The sequence below is a fragment of the Boeremia exigua genome (genome assembly GCF_020726555.1).
Source record: "Boeremia exigua strain MPI-SDFR-AT-0100 chromosome Unknown C7974scaffold_10, whole genome shotgun sequence".
NCBI lineage: Eukaryota > Fungi > Ascomycota > Dothideomycetes > Pleosporales > Didymellaceae > Boeremia > Boeremia exigua.
The window spans coordinates 1,713,694-1,725,908 of record NW_025763527.1 but is presented as its reverse complement, the minus strand read 5'-3'; the positions used below and the strand labels follow the sequence as shown (position 1 = coordinate 1,725,908).

At 50.1% G+C, this 12,215-nt stretch overlaps 5 protein-coding genes across 5 annotated transcripts; 2 read left to right on the top strand and 3 right to left on the bottom strand.

Moving 5' to 3' along the window:
* Positions 1-24: 24 nt before the first annotated feature.
* On the bottom strand, positions 25-1,511 carry C7974DRAFT_365395 (Extradiol ring-cleavage dioxygenase, class III enzyme, subunit B). The gene is made up of 4 exons (XM_046139826.1): positions 1,309-1,511; positions 1,111-1,241; positions 389-1,057; positions 25-322 (listed from the first exon to the last, which is right to left on the bottom strand). The coding sequence occupies exons 1-4, from the start codon at positions 1,313-1,315 to the stop codon at positions 248-250; spliced, it is 882 nt and encodes a 293-aa protein (XP_045994341.1). The 5' UTR covers positions 1,316-1,511; the 3' UTR covers positions 25-247.
* A 149-nt stretch (positions 1,512-1,660) lies between these two features.
* On the top strand, positions 1,661-3,881 carry C7974DRAFT_427250 (Alpha/Beta hydrolase protein). The gene is made up of 3 exons (XM_046144557.1): positions 1,661-1,943; positions 2,002-3,498; positions 3,545-3,881. The coding sequence occupies exons 1-3, from the start codon at positions 1,750-1,752 to the stop codon at positions 3,630-3,632; spliced, it is 1,779 nt and encodes a 592-aa protein (XP_045994340.1). The 5' UTR covers positions 1,661-1,749; the 3' UTR covers positions 3,633-3,881.
* A 42-nt stretch (positions 3,882-3,923) lies between these two features.
* Positions 3,924-5,403, bottom strand: C7974DRAFT_401408 (enolase C-terminal domain-like protein). Its single transcript, XM_046142597.1, has one exon. It carries the CDS (start codon positions 5,155-5,157, stop codon positions 3,982-3,984), a length of 1,176 nt encoding a protein of 391 aa, XP_045994339.1. The 5' UTR covers positions 5,158-5,403; the 3' UTR covers positions 3,924-3,981.
* Positions 5,404-5,612: 209 nt separating this feature from the next.
* Positions 5,613-6,018, top strand: C7974DRAFT_40867 (uncharacterized protein). Its single transcript, XM_046143344.1, has one exon. It carries the CDS (start codon positions 5,646-5,648, stop codon positions 5,919-5,921), a length of 276 nt encoding a protein of 91 aa, XP_045994338.1. The 5' UTR covers positions 5,613-5,645; the 3' UTR covers positions 5,922-6,018.
* On the bottom strand, positions 6,019-6,912 carry C7974DRAFT_40866 (uncharacterized protein). The gene has a single exon (XM_046143343.1). The coding sequence runs from the start codon at positions 6,852-6,854 to the stop codon at positions 6,117-6,119; it is 738 nt and encodes a 245-aa protein (XP_045994337.1). The 5' UTR covers positions 6,855-6,912; the 3' UTR covers positions 6,019-6,116.
* Positions 6,913-12,215: the final 5,303 nt, after the last annotated feature.

Genomic DNA, 12,215 nt, shown 5'->3' with positions numbered 1-12,215 from the left:
AGTTATTTAATACCATAGCTTTGGGTCGAACATGTGGGGGACCGGCAATGGCACGATCGACATTAGCTAGTCGAACAGTGATCGGGATCTAGTGGGCGAATTTGGAACACTATTGAGACACATCCGGCAAATGAGGAGTGAACAAGCGACGGTCCTATGAAGTTCTAGTAATTCGACCGTTCCTTTCGCATCAAGATCTGTGGGATCTGGGCGACAAAGTGCAAGCAGCTAGAGCACATCCCCCGGCCTATTTACTGAAAGCCGTCCTCACCCACGCCTCTGGCCATTGCCCAAGGCTGAACTGTGATTCGCATTGAGTTCGCTGCATTAAACATGTTAGCCTTACGCTATTCAACTTCAACACATAACTGTGGGAGCGAAAACTTACGAGCTCCCAAGCCTCGGCTCCAAGCGAAGCTTTTGCGTTGCGGTCCTCGGGATCTCCGATAGCACCAGCAACAAAGCAGGCAGAGACGTAATGCTCATCAGTACCGTGTGCCTCACGGAAATACGGATTCTTCATCAACCGAGCAAGGCCACGCCTTAACTCTGGACCTCCACCATTCCTGCAGATGACGTCTTCAAGAGATTGCCGGAACTCTAAGCTGTCCTCATCTGGAGGACGCTCCATTGCGAAGTTGTCTTTGTACTGAAGCATGAACTTCCACTCTGCTCGGTAGAGATTGTGTGTCCCACCTCCAGAGCCAATGAGGAGGTATTTCTCCTTACGCAGCGAGCGTAGTGCAGTGCCGATCCGAATGTGAAAGAACGGGTCGAAATAGGCGTTTTGCGAAATTACTGTAGTTGGGGGGCATTTATCGCCAAACATGCCGATCAGAACCGGGAAGGTGTCAATCATCCATTCGAACTTCGAGTCCTCCTCGGCGTCGATACCAGCGTCATTGAGCACTTTTATCACGCATCGCGACGTCTCAAGGTCAGGGTTGGGTTTCCAGTCCGCCCAATGCTTCCGATCGGTGTTGGCGAGCGGCATGAATGTTGGCTTTGGATTCGTAGCAACTTTGACTTTCTCGCCCTCTGCATTCCAGTGTGCCCCCTCATATCTAATTAGTCTGGTTCATGATAGCCTGCCAACAGATGTACACGTACCATGATTATGATACCTTTGACTCCGTGGCGCAATGCATCCTTTCCCAGCTTCCTCCAATAGTCACGAACCCTGGAGTCCTCCCCAAGAAGCATGGTTGTACCATGCGACAAGAAAAGCACAGGAGCCAATTCTTTCCCTACGCTTAGCACCAGGTCTTTAACTTTGCATGAGGATTAACCCATCTGTTCCTTACTCACCTGTCATTGTATCGCTTCTTTGGGAGCCGTGGCAACTTGATGTAGATCGTGTGTCGAACACCTTGTGCAACCGCCAAAATCATGCAGGCTTAGGGCTGGGAATGGCAAGTACGAACTTGATCTCGAGCAACACATAAAATTAACCGTGCTGTCTCTCCCCTCCTAGATACATGATTCGAGGAACGTGTCGCACGTTAGGTGCGGAGCCCCGCATGGCGAGGCTGTGGGAAGTGGATTCCAAAGGTGGAGCCGATGTGGACCACATCAGCCGAAAGCCGAAAGTTCGGACCAGGCAAGGCAGAGCCATACAGATCTGGCGCGGCCAAACTGAGCTTTTGGAAGTGACAAGTTTCAAATTATTGCCTATATTGACCACTTCACGAACTGTAAATCGTGCAACAAAACCTTGCCTCCTCTTGAACGTTCCTGTCTCCATTCATCATGCCCAACCAGATTCGGGATATAACCACCTCCGAGAATGGATCCTTTGACTACATCTTTGAGCGAAACGTCACGTTCAAGCCAAAGTCAGTCAGCGGTCTTGTGAGATGTAATGTCTACAGGCCCAAGGATGTGGAACGATCGCCTGTGCTCATGACGTACGGCCCATACGGCAAGGATACGCATACAAGCGAGTAAGTACAACGATTTAGCAACTTCGTGCAGAAATCGATCGATTAACACATTCCTAAGATTCCTGCCTCACGCTTGGCATGACATAAACCCAACTCAGCAGTCACAGCATTCCGCTTTTGAAGTACCAGATCCAAAGTTCTGGACTGCGCGGGGTTATGCAGTCGTACGTGCCGATGAGATTGGCATCGGCCAGTCTCCAGGCTTTCTTGACACCATGTCAGCTTCCACATCGGACGTCTTTGCGGAACTTATTGATTGGGCAGCTGACCAACCATGGTCTAATGGCAAGGTAGGGCTGCTAGGAATCAGTTACTTTGCTGGAAGCCAGTGGAGAGTTGCGGCGCGCCGCCCGCGCGGTCTCGCTTGTATTATTCCCTACGAAGGCATGGCTGATTACTATCGTGACCGCTGCCGTCATGGTGGTATCCTTCTTGAGCCTTTTCTGCAGTTTTGGATGGGAAAACAGGTCAGGTCGAATCAATACGGACTCGCAGGTCGCTCAATCATTGGCCGTGGCCCAAATACAATCGAGGGGGATCTGAACGAAGTGGAGCTCAAGCAGAACCGTGCGGATCAGGACGAAGACAATCTGGGCGCTTTCTTCCGAGACGATGAGTACTACGCCTCCCGAGAGTACAATCTTGAGGATATCGAGGTACCACTGCTTTCGTTTGGCAACTGGAGCAACCTAGTCATCCACCTGCGAGGCAATGTTGAGGGCTATATGCTTGCTGGCTCACGCTACAAGTTCCTCCGAATCGGCAGTGGGCGTCATGATTTGCCTTTTTACTCCGAGCCAGAGGTTCAAATGCAAGAAAGTTTTCTTTCCGCTTTCCTCAAGGAAGATGACTTCGCTGGTTGGACTACTGGCAAACAACCCAAGATCACCTATCAAGCGCGCAAAGGTCCCTTTGATCATAAGAGTATCGAGTCTGCTACAGGCACGATCTACTCTTGGCGGGATGCCCCAGAATGGCCCTTGCCCAACACGCAGTATATCAAGTACTACTTGAATCCTGATCTTGGATGGAGTCCAAACCAACAAAGCGTAGATGTGTCTACAAGAATATCCTATCCAGCCATGACCACATTGGCCAACCCATTTTACCATCGTTTCACCACGGCTCCGTTTGACAAAGAGACCGAAATTACCGGGCACATTGTAGCCCACGTCAATCTCTCAGTTACCCGCTTACCCGGAGGATCAACGCCCCAAGACATTGACGTATTCTTTCTAGTTCGTCAGTGGGATGCCAATGGCGTCGAACGAACCTTCACAGGCACGATTGGCGACGCTGCAGCTGTGACACGAGGTTGCCAGCGCATCAGCTTACGAAAGGTCAACGACAAACATCCGCATCACCAAGACTACCGACCTTATCGTGACTACTTCTCGACAGATGTCTTGCCCGTTATCCCGGGTGAGATCTATCCTGTTGATGTTGAGATTTGGCCGACCAACGTTGTTCTCTTACCAGGAGAGATGCTCTCGATCGAAATCAGCGGAGGTGACACAGGCGGTATCGGTCCTTTTGTGCATGAAGGCGGCGAAAGGTAAGGGTTTCTACCCTCGCATATCTTCTTACTAACAACCAAACAGGACCGCGGAGAGGTTTGCTGGCACGAATCACCTACACTGGGGGCCAAAGTACAGCAACTGGGTCTCCCTTCCAATCATTCCCAGTTAGTTGGCCATGGAAATTGACGGTATACTGTTCCGGAGAGCTTGCGACTATCTGTAGACGGAAAAGACATGTCGAAAAGTACAGCACATGGAGCGCAACCGCAAACTATTCTTGAGCATACGTATGTTTCGTGGCTATAATGCCTCTTGAACCTGTGGCACGTCTTTACGTTGTTAGATAGTAATCAACATACCCTATTGAAGCAAGAACCTGTGGCGAGGCCGAGTGATCGAAGAATTCACAATAATGACGCAAGACACCAATTCACTTGTCATGAACCATCCTCATAGTTGTGTCCAAAGCTCTATTGTATAATTTCACGTGTCTGCTCTCCATTACACTGCTGACCTATCTACTGATCAACGACAAATCCATCGTAATGGGGTCTCATGTGCATGTTCTGCTTGTATGCCGGTCGGATGTCCTTTGCGTTGTCCAGAACATTGATGCCAATACCAGGGCGTGTTGGAATGTCCACAAAGCCTTTCTCAACCTTTGGTACAAAATCGACGACATCGCTGCCGAGATGATCCAGAGATGAAGTGAAAATACCACTTTCAAACCCAGTTGCGTATTCCTGAATGGCGAAGTTGGGTATACAGGCAGCGATCTGGAGACATGCGGCAAGACCAATCGGTGAGAGAGGGTTGTGGGGTACAACCTGCACGTTGTGCGCCTCGGCCATAGCGGCGACTTTCTTGGCACCTGTGATGCCTCCGCAAAGAGCTACGTCAACACGGACATACTCGAGCGCGTCTCGTGAAAGCAGAGCTTGGAACTCGTAGATTGTGCTGAATCTTTCTCCTGTAGCGATAGGCACAGCGATGCGGTCGGCGACACGTGCCATTGCATCCGCACTTTCCGGGCGGATTGGGTCTTCGACGAACATCGGGTTATAATCCTTAATCATGTTTGTGAAGGTGACGGCCTCGGCTGGGGTCAGGCGGCGATGAAGTTCAACCAGAAGATCAACCTCGTCACCAACGACCTCTCGCATCCTCCGCACATTGTCTGCCGCATCTTGCATCTTCTTGACGTGAGGTTTGAAATAGACTTGATCGTGACCTTCGTCGAGGAATGGGTTGATATGACCGAAAGCGGTATAGCCCAGATCTTTCTTCCTTTTGCACTCTTCTAGGACGCCCTCTATTGTTTTCTCGTAGATGTGTCCATATACTCTTGCTTTTTGTCGGCATGCTCCTCCGAGCAGCTGCCAAACGGGCACTCCAAGGGCCTTGCCTTTGATGTCCCACAGTGCGATGTCGATACCCGAGATAGCGGCATTAATCGCCATGCCTTGAAAATAGCTGAAGCGATGCATAACGTTCCAGTGATGCTCAATGTCAAAGGCCGACTTGCCTACAAGGTATTCGGCAAATCGGCTCACAGCCGTGGCGCCAGCTTCGATGTGGCCCCAGACTCCGGACTCTCCCCAACCCACCAATCCATCTTCAGTCTCGATACGCACAAATAGAAATTGTCCAACGTGGAGGGGAGTTACCGATTTGATGGGAGGAGCTGCAGTCATCGTTCGCTGTTGTGGAAAAGACAGAACGTATGTAGGTGTTGCGAAGTTGGCAGAATAAGCGGAGTTGTATCGAGTGCACTAATGTCTGCATATAGTGTTGAAACAGCAGACCTTCTACTATAATCGACATGGGAGTTGGGTGTTGACGGTCCTCCGCAACGCGGCTGAGCGGGCGTTTCGTGCTGCCGATGTAGTACCCTCGCCCCTTCCGAGCACGATCCTCCACGTTCGGCTCAGGTGCGGGGTCACGCCCAGCCGAACCCACGAACTCTTCGTCTGGTCCGATCTCGCATCACGAACGAGCTGCGTGGTATGCGATTATCTCATAATTATAAGGCGACAAATCAGGCCTACCTCCACGCGTTCTACCTGGGGACACCTAGCCTCATTCCCTAGAGTCGCCTCCTCCTCTGATATAGGTAGTGTATAAATAATACAATACAATGAAATGACTTGATGTTACGAAAGGAGATAGTTTACACAATAACATGCAGCATTACCACGAACAGATCTCCTTACAGGTAGAAGACACTTGCGATCGGATTCTCCCGCATCCCGCTTACCGTTTGTGGATGGCGAAAAGTAATATTGAGCAAGATGCAAGGTGGCTCTGGATACATGCGTCTCCTCGACATTGGAATACAGTACTCTATGCAAAAGCGGTCGAGTTTCTCCAGAGGGATCAATCATTCCTAGTGGCGTACTCTTTTGCATCATCACAGGCCGAGCCTGGCGGACATCCGCGTCTGATTTTGCGATCTTAAATTGCCCAAGCTGCACGATTCAATCGGTAAGTTCTGCATCCGATCCGGGAGCGTATGGAAGTCGGGTAACGAGCTAATGAATCTGCTGTCTGGGCTCTTTTTGACGCCATCGTGACAAGTAAGCGAAACTAAGTCTTTGTCTTCTCTGGCTACGACAAATACAGCAATAGTGTAGAATTCGTAACTCCAAGTATACTAACCAAAGAAATCGTGATAGCAATACACTTCTACGCCGTTCTTGTTTATCTTATATCGTTCTGGATCACCCGGAGGCTTTGCTGTAACTTTGACCCTTAAGTCAATCGTCGTTTCTCTATTCCGACATTCCTGTCGAAACCAGGTCTTGAACATCTTCAGAGATTGCTCAGTTATCGCGCCACCGTCACATATGATCTCCAAAGAGCGAATGTAAGGGTTGGCGAAGACAAGCTGCATTTCGGCGGAGTTGGCGAATGCGTCGACAGACTGCGAGTAATCATAGCGGAGGAAGAAGGCGCTCGGGACGGTGGGATTGAGGTGTAGTTCACGCAGCCCGTTGCAGAAAGATACGATGTCACCAAAGAAACGAGGCTCGGCCATCTCTTTACGAGATTTCCTCAGCGTAGCGGACAGACTCTGGGGATGCATGTGTGCCAGTCTCCGTACGTAGCTGTAGCCGGCTTTGTTCGGAAAGCTCTCGAGAAAATCGCGTAATCCCGAATAGCCCGGATAGCGGTACACAACGACCGTTTGCTGGAGATAAACAAGACTAGCTTCCTCAAGCGTTTGTCGGCAAAGGAGCAGACACCCAGGGAGACTCCGTGCAAGTAGGATGAATGGTGAGCCTGTGCAGTGGCGGGGCGTGTCGAATTTCGCGCATTTGATCAATATGTTTGAATAAATGTTGTTGCGAATTTCCAAAGGGATAGCATTGAGCAGCGTCGAATTCTCCATGATGGGGACAGGATTTCCGGTTGGACAACAACGATTGTAGAGTTCTTATTAGACGAAGGATAAAAGATTTACAGATCGCAGAGCCAGCTGCGCTTTGCCAAGGTTATAGTCTAGGCAGCAGGGCAGCAAGGCAGATAAGATCTAACACGCACAGTCACGCAAAGCGTGTTTGATCTGGTACCCTTCTTTGAATAATTAATACTGTAATACTCATGAAGGGAGCTACTATTAGAGTCCTACCTGCCAGCAGTCTATAATATCATGCGTGGATCCGCCAAGAGTGCTACACAAGAGGACGGAGTCCATTAATTACTACACTTATCAAGTAGGATACATCAAGGAGAGGAAACCAGTGTTAGCTTAAAGGGAGATGTCCTACTAGGGAGCAAGGCACAAGATGCACGTATATACCAATTAAGTATCATTCAAGCGCAACGCCTAGGAATGGAATATAGCAGCATTAGTGTCCATGATCGACCATATGTCAGTACCTATCGTGAAATGCTGTGATATCTGATCTTGTTTGCAATATGGCGTTCTTCATTGTCTGATGATCTTGCTGGAATCAAGCATGTGCTTGGCCGCTGTGGGCCTTGGTGGAAGCGGCATCACTTATTTGGGTAGCTAACATTATTGTCTGAAGATGCAAGTGTGCGACGAGCAAGAAGAGGTAGCGAGTTCATCGCTTCCTACTGGCTGATGTGGTTTCTATACCAAGTTGTCGTACAGACAGATCAGCTCTGCAGATACATACTACGGTTGCTGGCATAGGTAGTGTAGGTGGACCGGAAGACCTGGGTTTGTGTATTGAAAGTCTTGCGACCTCGCATTGGGCGGCACGAAAGTTGTTAGTAATTTAGAGGACTCTCATTTGCTTATAGGCAGTGTCCTGGGTTTCCTCTTCTTTGGTCCTAACGCCTGTCAACCTTAACCACCTACACTACTTATGCCAGCAAACGTAGTAGGTATGACCCTAAATACAGCATACGGGCATGTAGCGTTGACGATCTGTGAGCTGAACTTAAAGCACAGAGTCGTGAGATAATCCAACGCGTTCCAGCAAGTCATAAAGCCCATTTCCTACAACTCTCGTCCTATCTACATACTCTGCGGTCCATGTACAATGATGTAGGCATGTCAAACCTAGCCAGGTCCTAGTCTTGTGGTTGTGAGTGTGTGGAATGAACATCCTCTTCGGCCTGAGCTCGTCGTTCCTCTGCTTGATGGAGAAACGGAACCGGAAAGTTGAGATGCAAATGGCTGTCAGATTGTTGACCGCTTCTTTCTGGTGCGTCCCACACTGGAAGACTCCAGCTCTTCATGAACAGAATTGACCCCTCGCAGCGCTTCGACTGAATGCAAACGAAAATACGCTGGTGCTCCGTCGGGCATGTCTACTAGAGTTCCTGCTAGTGATGCCTCATAAGAGCGAGCCTCTATGTGAAGGGACGAACTCTGTAGCAGGCTTTCTAGGATCAACGCCTGTAGGCCCGACACTCCAAGGGCACGCCTTGCACCGCTACCGAGTAGTCGCTTGCAGCTTGTCCGCTTATGGTTTAGCTATCACGGGCCGTTGGCTGCCCATGTGGGCGCACCCGCCCGTCAACATTGCCGTCGCTCGTGTCCATCAAAGCCACAATTGGCTTTCTGGCATTCTGTCGACCGCTTGATGTTGACAAGTGATGCCTGGAGGCTAAGGCTCTCGAGGTCATGTCTCCACTTGTCACAGCAGGCACTCCCCGCTGATCAGGATCTATGCTCCCGAGGTTCCTTCGCCAATACCGTCGTTTTAATGCCGTCGCTGGTAGCGACCCGGAACAGTGACACTGGCCCTTACCTTTCAACTTGCTAGGCATTCCCAGCATGTGCAAGATGTATTATCTGCGGAACAGGAGCGTATGCTTCGGGCCGTCGACGGCTTCTCCAGCTACCACCCGGACGCTGCTCCGCATCTCAAACGCCATCATCACCGAGACGTTGCGCCTTCATCATCCTGCCTCAACCACCATGCGCATTGCCCCACTTGAGGACATGATCGTATGTACCTGGTACCTTCAACCCGTGCAACATAAGCGTCTTCTCCCCGCAATCTATCATTGGCCGCCCCTAGGCCCTCTGCACAGACACTGATTGCCTTCGGCCCGAATGCTGGCATTCAGTCTGGACCTCGTCAAAGATGGCGCCGGCTGTACGTCCTTTTCTATCGGCCAGCCAGCTGTTCAGGGCGACCTTTCGCCCTCACGGAGATGCACGTTGTTCTCGCCCAGATTATCACGGTGCGATGTGAACTTTGCCCCCAACTGTGACTAGGCCTTCTTCCACGTCCCGTGCGTCACTGCATATGGTGGCATATTGGAACTTGGCTCTTGCATTGCCTTTAGCTATACTGGCCAGTAGCGCACAACCTCGTCTCTTTCACTCAACGGACATCCTCGAGAAGGCTTGGACTTACGCTTCATTCCAGTCCCAATACGTCTTTCCTGACCATTGACCCTTTCTGTAGTCGCAGTAGTCGAATCCATACGGCAAAAACAAATTCAGGCTTGTGGAAAAGCAATAAAACCTCAGCAGTCAATCATCGCAGCCTTCACGCGAACGAAACCTACCTAGGTAGTGAACACCTCAACATTAGTGCCATGCGTGGGGAGAAACAGCAAACGCTTTACTGCATATTTAAATAGCGTCCACTGTTGGCGATCTAAGTCCGGATGTAAGTAGCCCACATACCAGGGAGGGAATTCAGGACACGACTGTTTGCGTGTCGCTACCTAGGCGCGCTCAAACCAGCACGGCAAATCACCATTCTTGGTCAGTCCGCACTACGCAAGCGGTGGTATAACTGGCTATTTATTGATATCATCAATGGCAGCCCACGTCTCATCTTGCCAGTGGTCTTTGATGCTCATTGACAACCCCCACACGATGTGCATTGTACCACTTTATTCCCGCTGTGCCCTAACTTCTAGCGCAACTGCAAGCAGTCAATGCAGCGATCCCCATGTGGATTCAAAGACCCTGTGATATGCGGGCTTCACCGTTAGTATCTTCGGGTGCCCGCACTGTCGATCAATCCGCGAAGGTTCTTTACAAGCGAGTGGAACCCTTTCGCTACCTTTTGCATCGCGCCAAAGTCTGTCGGATTGAGCGGCACAAACTAGGTGTCTTTGCCCCAACATTAATCGCAGTGCCATGCACATCTCATCGTCCTTCAAGCATGTAGATTGGGTGAGCCGACGCCGGCGGTAGTGTGTGTATAGGTTGGGCGATGTTGTGCTGCGAGCTTTCCTTCAGGTACTTGCTCTCTCACTAAGGTCAAACAATTCCTCCTCTATATACGTCGGCTTTGGGGAACTCTTGCTTCCACATGCTCGGCGTTGACTGCGAATTCATTAAGGACCTACAAACGTGTGTTCGCTGGTGCATTGTTGTTTAGCGGATAACTACGGACCAGCTCAATAACCCAGAGCGGGATATTTTGGGTGAACCCTTAGCTTGCATCCAGATTAATGAACCAGAGGCCAACGAGATTGAAAAAAAAAGGATACAGTGCAGTTGTCGAACTCAACAGCTGGCCGCAGCTGTCAGCTTGGGTATCGTTCCAGTTCCTGGGGAGACATTGTTCCGGTTCGGTTCGGCACGGCAATACCCGACACCTTACCTAGCATGCGGTATACAGTTGCGCTATTACCAGGCGCATGGCTACAAGTGGGTAGTATGTCGGGTCAATATTATACATGGCATGGCATCGGTGCGACATGCAAGGTAGTCGCAAATTGAAGCATATGAACAAAACTTGGCACCCTTCAGTTGACAAATCGGTCAATAACTCAATTGTCAAGTTCTGAGTTCGAGAATACATGCCTAAGTACATAGACACCATCTTGCATGTGCCAGTTCTAGTCTTGCTCATGAACACTCTAGATTGGATCGACGCGTCATCATGCACGGAGAAAGGTCACGACGATCGATTGACGACGGCAAAGTCTGGATAGAACCATGTAACACTTGTTATCTTCTGAATAGCAGACTGTATCATTAGCAACCTCACACTTACTCCGAAGGTGGCATGTAACATCTGACGATGAGATGACCGCTACTCGCATAGTTGCACCAGCGTCTGCACTGTGCAATTAATAGTTTTGTCATGTAAATCTACATGAGGACGGGACACGTCGCCAAGGTTGTATTTTTTTTCGTTACCGCGCTTCCTTGTTTAGAGGGTTCCTTTCGCTACCGCTGCATTCTGCTAGTGCCCGGCGTTTATGCAGCTTCACTTTTAGGCCGACAGGGACAAGAGATAAACTGCAGATGCAAGGCCATCCCTGATGCATGCCGATGGGCATCACGGCCGTAATTGAACAACATCTTCGATGAACATTTGACTCAGACCGCTCCTAGATCGACGTCTTGAAAAACACAGCTGATTGCGCAGCGTCGAACAGAAATAAGCACTATCCACGGTCTTTTGGTCATCGCTATCTCATCTTAAGCACGATACCGGAGTTTGGACAGGTAGGGTAAAGCCGTTTGACCACGATGAGTGACCCCTGGTACCAAAAAACCTCGTGCAGCCCAGTCCATCAGCCTTGCACGCTAAGTGGAGACGTCAGCTACGTCATTCCCATGCCTAGCCCGGAGGTGGTCGTCGCCGCCACTACCTAGTCCGACAACGCAAGTTTAGTCACCAAAAAAAGGCCTCATCGTCTTAAGCGGTCTATGCTCTGCCGGACCCACAGCACACCGTACACGGCGTACGGTGACCAGGGCATTACTAACCATTCCAACACTGTGCACACCGGCCCGAACGCCAAGGTAAGACCTAGCGTCACGGACCGAGAGGCTCTCTTCGAGCCGTTCAGCTCGGTTGTGCCCAACGGCAGATCTTGCGGGAGAATGCTCACCTTGAGGCGGTTACAGCTTGTCAAAAGCTGTGCACAATCAGCCGCAGACCATGTCTTGGATATCGGAAGTAAGACGCAATCACGACTGGTAGGCTGCATTTGAATCTCACTTCAATCAAAGCAAAGATCTTTGCTGCGCACTTTGCTGTAGAATAGTCATGCCATAACTATAAGAATGACGGCAACGATACATGCAGACGGCCTTGTTACTACCATGAAACTTGGCACCGATGCCACTGCTTGGTTTAGCAACATATTCGACGTCACCGTAATAAACGCTCGGCGACTCTCTTAGCCTCACGTCGTCGAGATGAATAGGCTTCTTAACGTGTTCACCGACAGACTTAGCGTCTACAAACTATAGCTCCGGTGAATCAGCACAGCAGAAGGCCGAGACACAGTAAATCTTCTCATCCACTACTACTGTACAGTCGATGAACCTCTTCCATCAGGTCCATAC

What these genes read in the sequence shown, in the direction of transcription:
- C7974DRAFT_365395 (XM_046139826.1), bottom strand. An exon ending in TCAAAGGTATCATAATCATG is followed by an intron (nt 1,058 to 1,110) that starts GTACGTGTACAT and finishes ATTAGATATGAG; the next exon opens with GGGGCACACTGGAATGCAGA. An exon ending in GAGCCGAGGCTTGGGAGCTC is followed by an intron (nt 323 to 388) that starts GTAAGTTTTCGC and finishes TGTTTAATGCAG; the next exon opens with CGAACTCAATGCGAATCACA.
- C7974DRAFT_427250 (XM_046144557.1), top strand. Translation starts at nt 1,750, where the DNA reads ATGCCCAACCAGATTCGGGATATAACCACCTCCGAGAATGGATCCTTT. An exon ending in AAGGATACGCATACAAGCGA is followed by an intron (nt 1,944 to 2,001) that starts GTAAGTACAACG and finishes CACATTCCTAAG; the next exon opens with ATTCCTGCCTCACGCTTGGC. An exon ending in GTGCATGAAGGCGGCGAAAG is followed by an intron (nt 3,499 to 3,544) that starts GTAAGGGTTTCT and finishes ACAACCAAACAG; the next exon opens with GACCGCGGAGAGGTTTGCTG.
- C7974DRAFT_401408 (XM_046142597.1), bottom strand. Translation starts at nt 5,157, where the DNA reads ATGACTGCAGCTCCTCCCATCAAATCGGTAACTCCCCTCCACGTTGGA.
- C7974DRAFT_40867 (XM_046143344.1), top strand. Translation starts at nt 5,646, where the DNA reads ATGCAGCATTACCACGAACAGATCTCCTTACAGGTAGAAGACACTTGC.
- C7974DRAFT_40866 (XM_046143343.1), bottom strand. Translation starts at nt 6,854, where the DNA reads ATGGAGAATTCGACGCTGCTCAATGCTATCCCTTTGGAAATTCGCAAC.